At 37.8% G+C, this 18,970-nt stretch overlaps 1 protein-coding gene across 14 annotated transcripts in view; it reads right to left on the reverse strand.

Annotated features, from left to right (window-relative positions):
- Nucleotides 1-18,970, reverse strand: part of PLEKHA5 (pleckstrin homology domain containing A5) — a 243,522-nt gene that overhangs the window by 72,998 nt on the left and 151,554 nt on the right. For 10 of the 14 annotated variants that reach the window (XR_003437786.1, XR_003437787.1, XM_027129464.1 and 7 more), the window contains exons 6-10: nucleotides 17,998-18,102; nucleotides 15,597-15,669; nucleotides 8,964-9,064; nucleotides 5,789-5,904; nucleotides 671-1,138 (exon numbers count right to left, since the gene is read on the reverse strand). Coding sequence is in view for 12 of the 14 variants with exons in the window: in XM_027129464.1 (XP_026985265.1) it covers nucleotides 671-1,138; nucleotides 5,789-5,904; nucleotides 8,964-9,064; nucleotides 15,597-15,669; nucleotides 17,998-18,102 (863 nt within the window). In the remaining 2 variants the exon portion in view is untranslated. Of the gene's footprint in view, nucleotides 1-670; nucleotides 1,139-5,788; nucleotides 5,948-8,963; nucleotides 9,065-12,835; nucleotides 12,934-15,596; nucleotides 15,670-17,997; nucleotides 18,103-18,970 lie in introns of those variants that run through there. The other 4 variants (XM_027129471.1, XM_027129473.1, XM_027129474.1 and 1 more) reach the window with 4 other exon arrangements.

Genomic DNA, 18,970 nt, shown 5'->3' on the forward strand with positions numbered 1-18,970 from the left:
TTTTCAGTATTTCACTTTCTGGCCCCATGATTACCATAGAGTAGTTATACTATAAGTATATGAAAGAACAAATGTGTACATGAATGAATAAATGCTTAGATGAATAAATATAATACTTAGCCATGTGCATTATGAGTTTAAGAAAGCCAAGGAATGAGACTGATAACTAGAGAGCCTAAGCCTTTCTGGTCTCCACGTTACATGTCTCAGGAGAGCTTTGTATTACATCAAGCTGCAGAAGCTACTAGTGGAAAACAGCAGGGCGGTGGGGAGAGTGAAGACAAGTTCTCACTGTGTGTGTGTGTGTGTGTGTGTGTGTGTGTGCGTGTGTGTGTACGTGTGCACGTAGAGGGGTGAGGCTAGGTCTTGCGACTTTCCTCATCCCAAACAAACATGATCTGTACCCACAGCCTATGCCTTCTCTTGTGCTGGGCCAGGGAGGATGACTCCTTGCTATTAGTAAAGTTGGGTGACAGAACACTGAGAGGCAGAGAAAAAACACTGATATCTGATTACCATCAAAAAAAGATGAGTAATGAAGCTGTAATATCTCAAACGCAATTTGAACTCAATACTTTGAATTGGTATCTCAGAAATCAGTCTCCCACCAACATAACAGGAAAGAAACCTGGGTTCACAAGGTTTCTTGTGAACATAACAAGACACTTACCCCCTGGTTTCTTCTTCATGACCTCTCCCCTTCTGGATTTTAATCCACTGTTCCAGCTGTTGCATTGAATTCGTTCTCTGTATGACTCGATCAGCCTCTGTGTGTAAGGGCCCTGTATTTGGGTGACTTCCACCTCTAAGGTCTGCCAGGCTAACATTGACCGTTTTGTTCTCTGAACTATTCACATTGACTGGCCTGTAGTGTCCAGTCTGACCCGGGCACGTTGACCCGCTCTCATATTCAGACGACAGAGAATTCAATTTTACACTACTAATTTTTGTTAAAGGTCTATCTTGGCCATCCTTCTGAAATCCATATCTTTCAGCTTCTAATGCCTTTTTTTCTTCATTTTTGCTCATTTCCTTGTTTTTCTGGTTATTTTGGACCTCTGGTTTAATTAGCACTCTATGGTTGGGAAAGTTATTGATTTCTTTAGTTGGTGCATTCTCAGATGTAATCTTATCCACTCTGAAATCAGAGAAGAAAGCCAGAGTAAATCAGATGAAGTAATGCACATGTTATTTCTGGGATTCAATCTAGGAAAAACATAAAATTACCTTCGACTTTACCAAAAAAAAAAAACCCCGAAATGGTCACAGAGAAGTCTGCACAAATCCCCAGTATTGTAGTATGAAAACTCAAGTACGAAACCAGAATGTATAAACAGAAAGAGAAAAAAAATTAAACCTAAAATATACAGCGTATAAAGCACTAGAGGAAAAAAAGTGATGAGTGTCCCCACCATTAGAAATCTGGAAAGAAAGCAAATAAGATTGCCCTTTGACAGTGAAACCACAAAAATCCACACTTAAAAGACCACTGTAACTAGTCATTTGAAATAACATGGTTTCCAGCCAGGAAGGTTAACTCACCAGGAGACAAACATGACTCTGGTTTGTGGCAACGGAAATTTCATTCTGATGCTATCAAAGATCTGAACCCTATGACTGATTAACTCTCTGTGTCTATGTTCAAGAGGACCTGAGTTTCAGGTAAGAGCTCTTGGAGCCAGACTGCATGTGCTCAGCTGACAGCTCTACCTCTTACGAGCTGCGTTTTGGGCAAGGTGCAGAAACTGACCAAGCCTCAATCTTCCCTGTGGTGAATGGGGAAAATTGTAGCACCAAGGAGACAAGATTGTTGTGAGGACTAGATGAGTAAGTCAGTGGCTGCCACGGACTCTATTACCACTACCATTCCATCTCATCAAGCAATTGTGGATTCGAATCTGGCATCTCGTGTCCACATCACCGCAGGAAGAATGGGCTGCTCAGCAGTATGTGCCTGGGCCACTGGGCAGTTTTACTGCTCACCATGCCAGCTGCTGTATCTGGGTCTTGTTGATGAGAATCAGCTTCCCTGAGACCAATCACTTCCAGGATCTGACAAGACCAAGCTGAGTGTCTGAACCTGCATGAAATTGCCAAGATCATACCACACCAGGGAGGCCCCTCTCGGGAACTGGCCAACCTTGCACATTTCAATACATAATAATGCTCCTATTGGATCCTCAGTGTGCTATTGCTGCCAGTTTCAGTGATGTGTAGAAAATACATAATCTATACATATCCTATACAGCTATACAGAGATAGCTCGTTAGGAATACAATCAGTGAGAAAAAATAAAAGGAAATGTGACTCTTTTCTTTGGAGTTATGGACTATCCATATATTTATGTTAGATAAAACTCATAGCTTCCAGGTTGGAAGGAATATCAGACACTGTTAAAGTTTACTAAGATATGCTATAGAGCTTCTTTCCCTTGAAAGATAAGAGTCAGAGAAGATCTATACTAAAAGCACATTTATCCGTGCTAAATTCAGGGGTGGGGAGGATTTTTTAACATTGAATACCAAATATCTGAAAAGGTTTTTTAAAACCAGTTACCTCTTGTCTACCAAAAGCTATTATTTTAAATTAGAACTGCAATGAGTTTTTCCTCAATTTTTTTCTCAGAGATTTAAGAGATGTAATCAAAAAATACACATGCTGACTTTTCTCTAAGTGGAACCAAAACTGATTCAGAAATGTATGCTAAGATAACATAAATAATGTAAAACTTGTGATCCAATTTTAAAAAGTGACATTTAAGTTACTGCAGAAAATACATGCAAATATAGAAAATGAAAATAATGGGCCCAGAGATGGAAATTATTCAGAGAATGTATATTATGCTTAGATTTTTTAATGCCATCAAGGTTCTGCACACTTGGGGACAATGACATTGTAATTCATCGGTTAAATACTTTATAAATTTAGAAGAAATGAACTATCTAGATAAAAACTGGATGTTCTATCTCTTAGGTGATATGCCGTGATAAACATTTGTAAGTATTCTGGCCACACGGGAAAAAGAGCCCAATACCTTAAAACCAAGTAAACAAAATCTCCCCATCTTATGAAATGAAATAGCATAGTAATTAGGTACCTTCATATTGAATGATTAAGACTACCAAGGCAGAATAAAAATGCTGAGAGCTAGAAGTAGAATAAAGGACATAATTTCTAGAGGATAAGGGCGACTGACACCAGGTTGGGCCATTAGGTGGTATTCAACAATTCCTGGCTAATAGGGCAAATTATATCAACACAACTGGCTAAAAATTGCTGTGAGCACATAATCAACGAATAGTTGTCACAGTCAAAACAAAATATTGAATATCATCTTTATCAACATAAATTATGAGTAATTATTAGTTTTTAGAGTGGAAAATACAAGAAAAGAAAATGGAAGTTGAAATTCTGGGATAAGTGAACACACAATACTGAAATTACCTGGCAATCATATATCTTAATTATTATATTGATTTCTGTATTCTAAACAATTCCCTGAAAATTCTACTCTTAAGTTAATATTATCTTAAGATTTTCAATGAATTTTTTTCACCTACAAATTTTCTCTAGCTGTCAATCATAATCACCTCATTTTTACATCCATTCAGGTTGCTTTTACACATGGAATTCCAAAAGCAGATTTTCCTTTTATTAGCTCTCAACCCAGAAAATGTATACGGTTGAGGTGGTTACTCTCTCTTTTTTTTAAAAAATTAATTAATTAATTAATTTTTGGCTGCATTGGGTCTTCGTTGCTGCACACAGGCTTTCTCTAGTTGCAGGGAGCGGGGGCTACTCTTTGTTGCAGTGCGCCGGCTTCTCATTGCAGTGGCTTCTCTTGTTGCGAGCATGGGCTCTAGGCACGTGGGCTTCAGTAGTTGTGGCTCGTGGGCTTCAGTAGTTGCGGCGCACGGGCTCTAAAGCACAGGCTCAGTAGTTGTGCCGAGCGGGGGTTATTCTTCACTGCAGCGTGCGGGCTTCTCACTGCAGTGGCTTCTCTTGTTGCGAAGCACGGGCTCTAGGAGCGCGGAATTTAGTAGTTGTGGCTCATGGGCTTCAGTAGTTGTGGTGCACGGGTTTAGTTGCTCCGTGGCATGTGGGATCTTCCCGGACCAGGGCTCAAACCCGTGTCCCCTGCATTGGCAGGAGGATTCTCAACCACTGCGCCACCAGGGAAGCCCCGAGGTGGTTACTCTTAAAAATAGGTGTCCCAGAGTTCAACCCTGGACCTTCTTTCCTTTTTTTCTCCATACTTTTCCCTAGCTCTAATTACTAGTGATTAATTTGGAATAGATACTTTAAAAAATAAACACAAATTTACTTATATAGCATCAACTTGAGTCTTTTAACCAACACAGTCAAAAGACTTTATTAACAGGTACACTTTTTAAAAAAAAGAGATTTACAATGTAACAATCATATAATTTCCTGAGAAGAGAGCAAAAAGATCAAATTTGCAAGTTAGCGATCTTCCTTATATGAGATATGCGCTCAATTGTTGCTGACTGGAAGAAAAATTTAACTGTATCATAGATCTTTCTTCAAATTATAGGAATATATAACAAAAATGTTGTAAGCCCATTATTCAGCTGCTATTTACATATTTTAGAAAGAGATTTCCTCTCACTAGTTCTTTTCTTTTGCGGTACACGGGCCTCTCACTGTTGTGGCCTCTCCCGTTGCAGAGCACAGGCTCCGGACGCGCAGGCTCAGCGGCCATGGCTCATGGGCCCAGCTGCTCCGCGGCATGTGGGATCTTCCCGGCCCGGGGCACGAACCCGTGTCCCCTGCATTGGCAGGCGGACTCTCAACCACTGCGCCACCAGGGAAGCCCTCACTAGTTCTTAATATAGTCAAATATTAAAATGATTCATATGTTAAAGCAGGGGAAAAAAATCACACTTAGATCAATTTTAACAGTACATATTTATATTACTGAAGAATCTAAGCCCTGGAGTTTTAAAAGAAAGAAGGTAGAATTCATCAAGAAGTAGATATATTTAGAAATAATCTAAATGCTTGATGAACTATTTTCTGGAGACATTCATCATAAAACAATCAGAATTAACCCAGAAATGCCAAAGAAATGAAACTCATCAAAAAATTTTATTTTAGGGCTTCCCTGGTGGCACAGTGGTTGAGAGTCCGCCTGCCGGTGCAGGGGACGCGGGTTCGTGCCCCGGTCCGGGAGGATCCCACATGCCGCGGAGCGGCTGGGCCCGTGAGCCATGGTCGCTGAGCCTGCGCGTCCAGAGCCTGTGCTCTGCAGCGGAAGAGGCCACAACAGTGAGAGGTCCGCATACCGCAAAAAAAAAAAAAAAAAATTATTTTAATTTATGAAACTTGAAAAACATCCAACATAATATAAAAACACAATGAAATTAACTTCATGAATATAAATTCCCTTCTAAGATTCAGAACCTTAAAAAACACTGTCTTGTGTACTTTTAAGATAGCAATTGAAAATATACTTACCGGAAATTAAAGGTAATTCTGTAAGAAGAAAGAACGTTCAGTTGGAATGTTAGGATTCTGCATTCACCTCAGTACACTGATAGGTGAAAATGAATAAAGAGGGAAGGTGGAATAAAAATGCAGGTGGTTTTCAAACTAACTAAAGGTGTACTAGTTTAATATAAAACATGAATTAATCCTTGCTTTCTGAGGAAGAAGTGGTTTCATATCATGACTACTAAAATGATATGTACTATGATAATGACATACTTGCAAGGCATGGAATAAAATGTAAGTGGAAATCACCATTATTTTCCCTACAAGCCTTTACCTTTTCACAGGTTCTGTCTGTACCAGGGCAGCATCTAACATGGCTTTCATCCACAGCTCCATTTCCTTTCCCGTGTCAGTGCAGAAATAATAGGTCCGCATGTTTGGATGGGCTGCCTGATTGAAAATGGCACGATCATTTTAAATAGAAATATGGTATCTGTAAAAGAAAAGAAAGAAAGTTCGGTGGCTCTCTACACAGATCATTACTATCCAATTTCAAAGAAAGCAGACTTGTCTTACATACCGATATAGAAATGAGGGACTTAAGAAAAATACAATTCAATATTGAAAAATACATACATATTATATTTTTTCTAACTTTACCATTTTTCTTTTTCTTAAAAAAAAAAAAAAGATGTATAGGAGGGGAAAGAGGTAAGAAAGGAAGCAGCTGGCCATCCCTGTTCCATGCACACATCCCTAGCAATTTCCATTTACTACAATTCACATCTCTCTATTCAAGAATGTTCCAGAGCAACCAGCAACACAAGTCACTGAAATGTACATATCATAGCATTTCCCTCCTGTGTTACCAGTTCCTTTAGCCCTTAAAAGGTGCTGCTGTTTAAAGCATGTTGACTAATCCTTACAGACATCTATACACAAACATAAAAGATCTATAAATGACCCAAAATGGCACTGCACCCAAAATGGCATAGCTTTTCTTCTCAAGTTTCAGAGCGAAAATGTAAATACACTGGGTTTGAGGCCTATATAACTGGTAAGTAGGTTTCTTTCTTTATGGTGGCCATCTGCCTCTATCCAGAGAAACAGAAAACAACACAAAGAAGGCGCTGCTGAGGGACAGCTACCCAAGTCCAAGCACTGAGTGCTCAGCTTAGCCCTGGGCCTGCAGCGCAAAGATGGACAGCAGCAGTAGCTACATCAGAGCAGAAAACAAAGCCAGATTAACATAACATGGTTAAATCAACTAGACTTCAATAAAATTTCTTTAAAAAAGAAGGGGGAAACAAAAAAAAGAAAGAAAGAAAACAAAGACCAGGGTGGGGAATTCTGTGGGGGGAACCATTCTTAATTTCCATTTAAGAATGCCTGTGACAGCTCCCTGGTAGACACTGAAGGACAAGGAAAAAGAAACAAAAGCTACTTCAGCATAGAATGAGGCAGAAGGAAGGGCACTAAGCACAGAGTTAGTCTAAAGAGACGAGAGGAATAAATCTGGAGCCACACACTTCACTCAGAGATCCTGACTATCTATCTGCTTACGATGGCAAATTAGCTGCTTCAGAATCTTTTTCAGAATCAGGATATAAATAAATTCAATCAACACAGTGAGCAAATTAACTTACAGAACCAACAAATCTCACTTGACCACGTACGGGATGTAACACTACCTACGGAAACCACGTGAAAGAAACAGCTCAAATGCCACCAGTTGTTAAAATGATTAAAACCACCACCAAGAGTCACTGGACTGGCTGAGTGGGGTTTTGGAGAAATGGATGAAGACCACTGCCCCTATCTGTGATCAACGGAAGGAACACTGGGCTGGTGCTCAGAAGACCCAGGTGTAGCCAGGACTCAAGACACTAACAAACCACACCCAAGCTTGTGATCCGTCAAACGGGAATATTTACAAGATGATGGCAAAGTTCCCGATTTAGCTTTAAGTTCCACAGTTTTGTTCAACAATTGTCTATAACTTTTACTTACCACTGTGAAAGCAGCAGCATCAGTGCCAACGGACTTAGTAGTAAAAGTGGCTCATAAATTCAGAGAAAACAACATGGCAGAGAAGAGAATTTGAAATAGAAATCATTATCCTCGTTACAGATAAAATCCAATCAAGATTAAACCGAATACTTACAGAGACAATATACTTAACACGCATGGTCACTTTTACTGCTATTTTAACATTCTATTTATATATTTTAAAAAATCTATGTTTTTTTAGAGTTTAAGAACCAGCAAAATGTCCTATGACTAGTACAAATTCAATAAACATTTGACAAGTTGATGAGCAAACAAAAAAATTTAAACCTGTGCCCAAATAACAGTGTTAGTACCACAGAATTGAGCAATGTACTTTTAAAAAGTTATTACTTTCAGTTATCAGTATTAGAGTTTGCTATAGCATCTTAAAATACTTAATTCCATTTCTCTGGTTCATACTGTTAATAACATTTATTGAAATGGGTAGCGACTGCCCTTGTAGCCACTGGTCTTTGCTCAGATATTACATTCTCTTTGAGGTCACCCATCACCCTCCCACCACTCCTGCCTTTCCCTCTCTTTTCTCCATAGCTAATAATGTAACACATTAATTGGCAAAAGTTGTAAATCAGCTGCAGTCCTGAGTACTCTTTAAAAGTGGACAGGAATTAAAAATTGAATCAATTTTATAATGGTGCAAACATTTTCATTGTTAAATAACAGCATATGTTACCCTTGTATTTCCTCTTTTCCTTAAAATGAAAAATTTAAACCCTTCAGAGTTCTTAATTTAACACTGATTTAAAAAAAAATAGGTGACTTCTGAAATTTATTTCAGCCATAATCATAAAGCAAAGAATGCAGTATGGTCTTTGAAAACAAAAATAACCAACTGAGCGTTCAAGTGGCCTCTTACTTGAGGGTGCTCTACAAGCCAGCACATCACAGAGATGCAGAGATGGATGGGTATTGTTACTTAGGGGAGGGAAGCTCAGGTCTGCTTAGATTTAGTAATAGATTTAATGTTTCAACTGCAATATTCTCTCAAAACTATCTGATGTTCGTGAAGTACTTAGACCCAAGAATATCTTTGTAAATATCCTATAAAATCATGAATGCACATGTATTATGTTAAATAACACACCACCCCCAAATTTACTATGAAAAAATTCAAACATACAGTAACCTTTCAGGAATAGTACAATGATCACCAGGATACCTACAGCTATAGCCATCAATTATTAGCATTTTAACATATTTGCTTTAACTAGAACCATTTGAAAGTAGAGACATAAAAGACCCTTGGCCCCTAAATATTTGAGCACATACTGCCTAATTAAAGGGACACTCTCCTCCTCGACCCGAAGACCACTATTATGTTTTAAATATAAAAATAACTGTTACTAAAATATCTTTTTGTAATAATCCATGGTCAATATCCACTTTTTAATCAGTGCAAGATTCAAATGCAGAATAAAAAAGTATGATTACTTCCTTACCTTAAAAGCATATTTGCGATTGATGTGATCCTCGGAGGTAAGCATAGCTATCTGAAAACTAGGCAACAGTATGCTTCCCAGAATACCCTCTTCTTTCTCATCTAAGAGATAATTGAACATCTGATTAGAATTTTAAATGTTCTCATGAAACAGAATAAATTTTCTTGAAACTTATTTTGACAAAAAATCAAAAGATTTTCATATATTAATGAAGAATTCATGTATTGTTTAGGTAGTTCTTTGTAAGGTTTTAAAAGAAAATATTAAATAGCAGAGTATATATACTGCTTTACTTTCAACACGCTTCCCTATCCTAAGCAAATCAGAAATTGGCCCACATGTCAGAAAAAGGTCAATTAGACAGAAAAACAGCATACATTTGTTTGGCATATAGACTGCAGGCTACAAAGCCCTTTGACATGTGATTCACTGAAACTACATTAGCATATAAGTGAGGACACAGAAAATTTATAAAAGGAATCCACCCACATGGCTGGTAGGATATAAATGTGCAACCATTTTAAAGCTAGGACAAATGCACGGCTCACTTGTCACATCCTTCAGACTTGGTTCAATTTCTCATTAATAAAGCCTTCCTTGACTGCTCTATTTTAAAGTGCTTCCCACCCTGACCCATCCCAAAGCCCTCTCTTCTCCTTCTGGAACTCCACCACTGTCTCCCCTCACCACCACCCCAATTACTGCTGATACACTGTATGTTTTAGTTTTTTATTTATCATCTTTCTCTCTCCACTGGAATGTAACTCCATGAAGACACTTAGAACAACAGTAGCAGATACTCAAAAAATTTTGAATAAATGATGATACACATAAATACATTACTGTAAACTATGCTATAAAAATCATACGCTTTTTAAGCATGTATCTTTGAAGGGTTGTTTTTAATCAGTTGCTACAATATACAATAAAGTTATGGGAATAAATTACAGGCCTACAAGGCAAGCACATAAAATATACCCAGGAAAAAGATAAAACATTAATCTCGGCACAGTATAGATTCACATTATTAACTTGCTGCCTGGGGACAGAGATGTTTATGAAACTTGAAATACATAGTACATTGTTAGAGACCCAAAAGACAAGTCAATAAAGCTGTGCATTAGGCTGATGAACTCACCAATGAGAAAAACCATAAATGAGAAATAATTCTTTTTATTATGCTTACCATGTTTTTTTATTATTATAAACTTAACGAGGGATTTTATTTATTTTCCCCTCACTTCTAGACTATATGGTAAAACTTCCAAAAGAAAAAAGTCACATTAGAGGTTATTTCTATAGCTTTTCTCACAACAGTGGAACAAAATTTTGCTTTTACTATACTGTACTCATTCAGGTACAGTTCACTAATACAAGTAAGAATGAACAAAAGTGCAGATTTATTCTAAAAGGTAAAAAAAAAAAAAGGCAGAGAGCAAACATCAATTATAGAGAACATGACAATTTTCTATAATTGAGTCATATTCTAATTTTAAATCCAACTTTATGCTTATATAAAGCATATAATCAGAAACAGCTTGAAGTCATTTTTATTAAAAGATCATTTTTTATCAAATAATACCTTCTTCTATGTTGCATAATTGGAACTTTAGGAAATAACTTTCCTAAAGTTATTTCAGAATATGCAGCATCAATAAGCACAGGGTGACTTCATTGGATTATCATGGACTGTTTCCTGGCCAGATTCCAAGCAGCTCTGAGATCCTGGGCAAGTTACTGATGCTGGGCATCTCAGTTTCATCTACTACAAAACTGAGGAAAACAAGACTTACCACTAAGGAACTTGTTGTGAGGGTTAAATTATTTAACAGACATAATGAACGCAATAATGCACTCAGCTCATACTAAGTGTTCAGTAACTACTGCCATTATTACATAAAACTGAAGGCATATAAAATCTTCATCTGTCAAATGACTAACCGAAGAGTCCCCTGCTAGATCACTTAAATGTTCCTAATCATGGCTTTCTTTATAGTTCTCTACCTAGGTAACTGTCTACCTAGGCAACTGTCTTACTGACATTTTTTTACTGTCTTAACTCTACCTAGGTAACTGTCTTAGTTTCTATCACCCAGCGGGCCTCGTATACTGCCAAGCGAAGGGTAGGAACTGAGTGATGTTTGTAGAAAGAACGAACTCCTAGTTGGGGACGGAGAGTCGGCCAGGCCTTTCTTAGACTGCACGGCAGCCTAACTTCTCCCTCTGCCCTATCCTACTTCCCTCCGTTCCCGGGCCCAGGTCCCGATACCAAGAACACTCCCCAGTAGGCCTCTTGCACCCTGATCTCCATCACAAGGCTCGCTTCCTGAGGAACACAACCTGGGACAGGAACCATAAAAATCTCAACATTTTAGCGGATGCAAGTGACATTTTAGATTCCCCCATTCCTTCTTTCGCTTTAAAGACGTTTGGGAACAAGACAAGAAATACATACAGTCACAGCTGGGTAAGTAACTTACAGACCGGAATGTTGTTACTCATTATCGTTCCTCGCCAGAATACTTCAATATTTTGCTAACTGGTCTCTTGGCTTCAAGTGCTACGGTGATTTTTCTAAAATGTACACTTGATCTTGATACTATTTTTTGTATTCAAGACAGGAGTTTAAATTCATTAGAATAACGAACAAATGCCTTTTGTGCCTTGATCTACTTTTTAGCCTTTACTCTTGCTACGTCTTCAGACATAACCTTCCTTAAGTCCTATATGTAAAATTTTACAAATATGTCATGCTCACTCATGCTTTGTACATGCTAAGTCCTTTGTCAAGATCACCCTTCTTTCCTAATCCCTTCCTTGCACAGGCCTGGTCAACACTCATCAACACAACTGAATACTATAACATTTTTTCTCAGACGCCTTCTGCTAATCTGTGAGTTCCATAAGGAGAGGGGTTTATATTGTTAATTTCTGCATCCTACCACCTAATAAGATGTCTGGTGCATCAAAAGAGCTCCCTGGGACTTCCCTGGTGGTGCAGTGGTTGAGAGTCCGCCTGCCGACGCAGGGGACGTGGGTTCATGCCCCGGGCCGGGAAGATCCCACATGCCGCGGAGCGGCTGGGCCTGTGAGCCATGGCCGCTGAGCCTGCGCGTCCGGAGCTTGTGCTCCACAACTGGAAGAGGCCACAGCAGTGAGAGGTCCGCACACCGCAAAAAAAAAAAAAAGCTCCCTGTTAGCTACCACCCTAGTCTAAAGCCATCATCATTTCTACACAGTAACTGCTAACTCTTGTTTCCTTCCTTCCCCTTTATAACTCATTCTCTAACAGCAGCTTGAGTGAGCTTTTTGAAATGTAAATCAAAAGCATATCACTCTTACACTTAAAAATACACAGCTGTTTCCTTATGGTATCTTGGGCAGAACCTAAACTCCAACAGAATCCAAGACTGGTGCAATCTCCCATCCATCTCTTTCCCTACTGTTAACCTCCTTGCTTGGTACACTCGTTTCTTTCTGCTTCTTCAACATCCCAAACACTTTCCTACCACAGAGCCTTTGCGCTATTGCTCCCCCCCGGCCTGGAATGCTCTGCTCACTCTGCCTCCTCCTTGTCATTGGGATCTTGCTACCTAAAACATCGGCTCAGAGCCCTGGTCCATAGAGGCCCTTGCCCCATGCCCTTCTTTTCATATCATGACCTTATTTTCCTAAAAACACTTACCATGGTCTTGTTTATTTATCTGAGTTTATCTACTGTCTCCCTGACCTCTCTAGATGACAAGCTTCATGGAAGCCTTCTTTCACTGCTATTTTGAAAATACCTGGAACGAAGAGGGTCCTGCTCAGTAAACATTCGTTGAGTGAATTGCGTCCCACGGTAAACTTCATCAATAGACTGACTACAGAACAGAGCAATTTCAGTACTTTATCACAGTGTTCACGATATGCCTGGTATATTGTAAAGAACAGTGGGAACCTGGGCTTCCATCTGGTGTTGGATGCTATCCTATTGCAAAAAAACAGTAAAGCTCTTATTCTCTCTCTGAATTATTTCCCATATCCGTAAAACACAGACTGACCTGTCAAAAAATTCTGACAGCACGTTCTGTATGTTAGTATATTAAATGCTTTGAGACATATGGAAGAAATGAATGGGGCCATTGTATTCACGGTACAAGAGAAGACGAGATTGGGAATTCCCTGGCGGTCCAGTGGTTAGGGCTCCACGCTTTCACTGTCGTGGGCCAGGGTTCGATCCCTGGTCGGGGAACTAAGATCCCACAAGCTGTGCAGCGTGGCCAAAAAAAAAAAAGAGAGAGAGAGGAGACGAGATCTGGGTGTTTAGGAGAAGAGTCTGGGTGCAGATCCTGGCTTTGAGACTTGCTTGGGGAGACAGGCCAGCAATTGGACCTTGCTGCCCTTAGTTTCCTCTCGTGTGAATGGGAATAATAAGATTTGCCACCTTATCAGGTGGCTGTGAGGAAAAGATGGACAAGATCATAATGTTATGTGCTTAGCATATAGTAAACTCCAAAAATTGCAAGCTATTATGATCATCTCACTAAAATCTGATAGTTTTTATTTAAAATCTGACATTTCCTATTGATAAAATAGTGAGAGTGTAGTATCATATGCTTCTTTCCAACCATCTGAAGAATGGAAGTGAGTTAAATGTTATACCTTTCCTTTCTATATCTTCTTTTTTACATTCCTCCTGTCTGGGGAACTGTACTAAAATTAATAAATACATTGAATGTAAAATGCATATGGTTAATAATAATATGGAATCTCATACTCAACATGGCTTCTGAATTCACCTTTACTTTTTAAAAATTAGGTTAAAAGTTTTTCTATTTTAATAAAGGTGACAAGTAGCAAGCACCTTTCCATGAGCAATAATAACAGCAAAAGACAAGGAACTCAGTGAGCTTTTTGTTGCAAATTAACACTAAGAAATTTTTATATGAGAAGCAACAAACATTTTCTTGTTCTTATTTAAAGTTCTAAATGGTCTATAAAACGTACTGAAAAAGGGAGAAAAGTACAAATTATAAGCTTAGGAATAATGTATGAGTTACAAATCCTGACTTTCTGCAAGACTGGGAAAACCTTTAAGGAAAATTGTAGAGTAAGTCTGGCACTTAACTAAAGATAATACCACAGTTGCGGCCTGACCAACATCTCTATGACAAAATGAAAGTTTATAGGTCTGGTTAATTCTGACTCAGCAGTACTTCTCAACCACAGTATTCAGTGGGCGGAAAAGATTAATACAATTCTAGTAATTTCTAAATCTGAAGGTCAATATGCACATGTTGCTTTGATAGATGGCCACAGAATTTTGTCACACCTTTTTCTGGACAATCACAAAGTAAATTTTAAAACTGCTAATAGGCTCTAAAATTCTATTGTATTCTGTGGTATATAAATGAGTAATCATGCACTGACAATCTAATTCTTTAGTGACTGTTTCCAACCAGACTTTAGGGAAGAAGGAATGGTTGTTCAAATTCATGATTTTATATTGTAGCTGAAGCAGATTTCTAGGGAGAGCACAGCCTATGCACCCCTTTCTCTGTTCATACCAGCTCTGTGGTATCTAACAGATCCACATGGCACATGATCAGAGACTTCTCTAGACTCTGACTTAAAATTGTTATTAATCAACAACTTATTAACCAGAAAACATTAAAAGAAGAAGAAGAAAAATAAAAGATGGACTTCCCTGGTGGTCCAGTGGTAAAGAATCCGCCTTCCAACGCAGGGGATGCGGGTTGGATCCCTGGTCAGGGAACTAAGATCCCACGTGCTGCCGGGCTACTGAGCCCGCGTGCTGCAACTACAGAGCCCGCGTGCTACAGAGTCCCCACGCGCTCTGGAGCCCCTGAGCCACAAGGAGAGAGAAGGCCGCGTGCCACAATAAAGAGCCCGTGTGCCGCAAGGAAAAATTCTGTGAGCCACAACTAAGACCCGCTGTGCCCCAAAATAAATAAATAAATATTTTAAAAAGAAAAAAAAAATTAGAGAGAGAGAAATGAAGACTGCCTTTAATAATACCTTTATTTCTTCTCCACCAACATTAGTAGCCTGGTTTGTAACCCTTCTGTAACTTTCTCAATGTTTCATGGAGGTCTTTTTGTTTTATAAAAAAGTGTGTGTGTTTGTGTGTGTGTGTGTGTGTGTGAACGGCTGGAAGGGATCATAATAAATACATTCTATGTTATTTTTCTTATTTGCTAGTACATCATGGCAGTCTCTAATCTAATGCACTAAAATCATTTGCTGGGGAGAATGGGATATCTAACAGACTGATGGCTAGATCTGACAAAACTGACAAGTAAAAAGAATCAAACATCAAACTAACGTTTTTCATCTATTAGGCACTGAATTCAAGGATAACATTATAGAGTGAATACTCACATGTTCTTCACACAAAACAAATCAGTTCAGCACAATCAGATTACAGAAACTGGACCAAAACTAAGACCAATCTGCTTGAAGCACAATATCCTTCTGTCCCTCCGCCTTACTCAGAATTACATGTCAATAAAGAAAAGATTTTCTTGATACTATTTGTTGATAATAAAATAGCAAAAAGATTTGTAATGTTTTCTCTTTAAAAGAGTATCTGATACTTAACATATATTCTATTGTTTACGGTAAACTCACCTCTATAATAAAAGAGGCAAAGGTCAGAAAGCACGAACCAGCGTTTCTTCCATAGCTTCATGCCAGTACTGTCCTGCGTTAGATCAGCATATGAAAGGATTTTTTTTTTCATTTCAGAAAATTAAAACTCATTTCTGGTTTTCTTATTTAAAATAAGCTTTTAAAACAAGGTGTGTTTGACATATGCTATACAGAACTCGAACTAAAACGTTAAGCAAAATTTTGGGTTTGTTGTCTAGGGACTTGTATCATATTAAGATATTCCCAAGTATACTGGTCTTTGAAGAGTAACACTGTCATGTAAAAGGAATTCTGTTGAAGCAATGTGATTTGGTTTCCTATTTGCAAGCAATTTGAAATCCCCTCTATTGAACACGTCTGCTAACATGAGAATAATGTAACTGTGCAGCAGCGTGTGCATTCTGGAAAACCAGATTTAATAAATATGGTAATCTTCAACAAGAAGAAAAGTATGTGATTTGAAATTATTCCAAAGGTAATGTGATTTTAAATGACTGCGAATAAAGGAACCTTAGCATATAAACACATTTCATAAACATTTTTTTTCTTCTTACACAGACAGCTTGGGTTTTGCTTATCCAGCAGAAAAGAGTACCTACTTGGCAGCGTTTTCTAAGTTATTTAGGTAATAAAAATGCCAAGCTCCAACAAAATCACAATTTTCATGAAAATTACCTTCCCACATGCACTAGAGCAAAACCACAAGAGAAAACGAAACCCAGACCCAGACCCAGACTGAGACACACACACACACAAAGGCAAAAAAGAGGTCAGTTTGTATGTGCATTTACTTCTAGCTGTGACTATCATCTAAAAATGCCTTTAGAACTGAAGAAATTATATGGGTAAAAATCTCCTGAAGTAAGGGATCTGTCCTTAAAATTGACAGCTACACTAAGGAAAGCTCTCCCCAGCCCTCCCAAATTACATGGTATTTTCAATCTCCTAATTAATTATCTCTTTAGTACAGATAATTAAAAAGTTTAGATGTTTAAGCGGCTCTACAAACAAATATTCTCTGTAAGTCACACACCTATTACAAAATAAACACTCATGGTAGAGAAACTGGTTGGTAACTCTTTGGCAATACTAAATTAGCCAAGGGATCAAGAAATAAGAACAGCGATCATTTAAAATAAGGAATCCTATATCCTCTACAAAGCTCAATATCACACGGAGCTATTTCAATAGAATTTGGACTCAGAAAGTCTAGTTAAAAAAAACCTTTTAGCTTGGATAAGTTTAAATGTCAGATGGTTAAAATATAGTAAATGATCTTTAAGTAAAAATGAAAAGTTGGTATCCAAGTTACATACCCAATCAACTCAGTAAGAAATTGGCGAAACTAATCTGAATGGGAACTCTCTGGATTTTAAGTGGGTCTTCTGCCAATACAGTAGTTTAGTTGCCACCCAACTTTCAGACAGAGCAAGGTCTAATGAATGTTTCGTAACAAAGTCATTATGAATTTTACTGAATATAATTATTAGGCCATCTGAAAGCAATTAGCAATATTTGACAGAATAAATTAACACTATCAATGGACTAATATTTAACTTGCTCTGCATCATCTGTATACATGTAGAATCAGAGAGACAGGACAAAGAAAGATAAAGGTCTTGAATGCCGAGTTATCTCAGTTATCTGGAGTTCATTTATCTGAAACCCAGCTGCAAACTAGAAAGCGAAAAAGAAAACAAAAGCCTCTGAGCAATCCAAATAGATGTCACCAAGTCCAACGTACATGCATCCCTACTAATTCCAAAACGTACAACAATGTTCCAAAAAAGCTTAGTTACCAGGTTTCCCAGGTAACACAACTATACAAACCCCAACTTATCAGGGTATCTGAGTGACCCATGCTTGATCAAACAAATAAAAGAAAGAAAAAACAGTACAGACACTTAACAGCGGTCTTGAGAGCACAGAAGCAAAAATCTGAAAAAATCAGAAAAATCTCAACTTATGATCAGATTTCTCTATAAATTAAAGCAGAGAAGTACATAATTCTACATTTCTTCAATGATTTTTATAGGATAGAAAAATGTGCAATACCTCTGTTTTTTTTTTCCATTTTAAAAATATTTCTGCCTAGATAATTTTAGCATGCTGTTCCTAACATTTTCAGGCAGCATATATTTAATTTCAAATTCAGAAATACCTGCCCACCCCCGCCCACAATATCTCTAAGTAACATCCATTACTTTTTCCTTCTCCATTGTTCCCGTAACTCTCTCCATGGTAATAAGAAGTGAAGAATCTGGATGACCACTACAGTTCTTTCTCCACTCTATACAATTGTCTTAGGTGCCTTCGGCAGAAAAGGTCCCTTTTGATTCTGTCCTTTTTTCACATCAAATAGGAAAAAAAAAAAAAATACCTGTTTATAAAGCCAACCTCGTCTGACCACAGGTGCATTAGGATTCCTTTTAATTGAATTTGATCTCTTTCCAAAATTATGAACTTTTTTTGAAGCCCGTGAAGTCTAAGGAAAAAAAAAAAAAAAGCCCAACAGAAAATGTGGTATTAATGCCTAGATATTGAGTTTATTTTTAATCTTCAGAATTTTAATCTCTTTTCAGATTTCTCTGAAACTTCCAGGATTTAATCTGTTCAGATGAATTACTGCAATCCCACTTTTGTGTCTTAGTTGTTTCAAATGTAAGAATTCTGCACAAAGATTTTTCCTCCTCTAGGATATTACGGAAGGATCACAAATCTCTCTCCTTTAAAATCCGCGTGTACAATTTTTAAAAAGGCACAGTGTGTGGCATTACCTGCTAAATAGAAGGAACCTTGAGTAAAAATAATATTAACACATTTTAAAGAATAAACCAAATGACAGCACTTTTTGATTTATATCTGCATTTAATCGTGTTGCTCCAATTAAAGAAAGTTAACAGTGCCATGTCACAAGAGCAAATCTAACAGATAAAATAGAAACAAACATATCACATCAAGTCAAAACAAGACTGGAAGGATCTGCTTAACATCATGTAGTGTTTTCTTCTTTACGGACAAACTCTGAACGTGGATAATACCAGACAGATGGTGTTTACCATATTCTTATAAGTACACATAATCTTTTAAAATACTGCTGTTGTTTATTGCGAACATTTTATCTTGGTGGGAATGATAGCAGTAACCAACAAACATAAAGACAAAGAAGCTGAATTTGAATTTCTCTATGAAGTAAGTAATATCAATTTATCTCTTATTTTTCAACTTATCTAGAATCTTTGGAAATCTAGCACATTACATTAGAATCTCCTTTTATGAGGCTTGTATCAGTACATAATAGAATTTTAAGGCCCGATATCAGCCATTTTGGGGGGATACATTTTAATTTACTT

Source organism: Aethalodelphis obliquidens, unplaced genomic scaffold (genome assembly GCF_003676395.1).
Source record: "Aethalodelphis obliquidens isolate GAN/ISIS:26980383/991018 unplaced genomic scaffold, ASM367639v1 scaffold36, whole genome shotgun sequence".
In the NCBI taxonomy this organism is placed as follows: domain Eukaryota; kingdom Metazoa; phylum Chordata; class Mammalia; order Artiodactyla; family Delphinidae; genus Aethalodelphis; species Aethalodelphis obliquidens.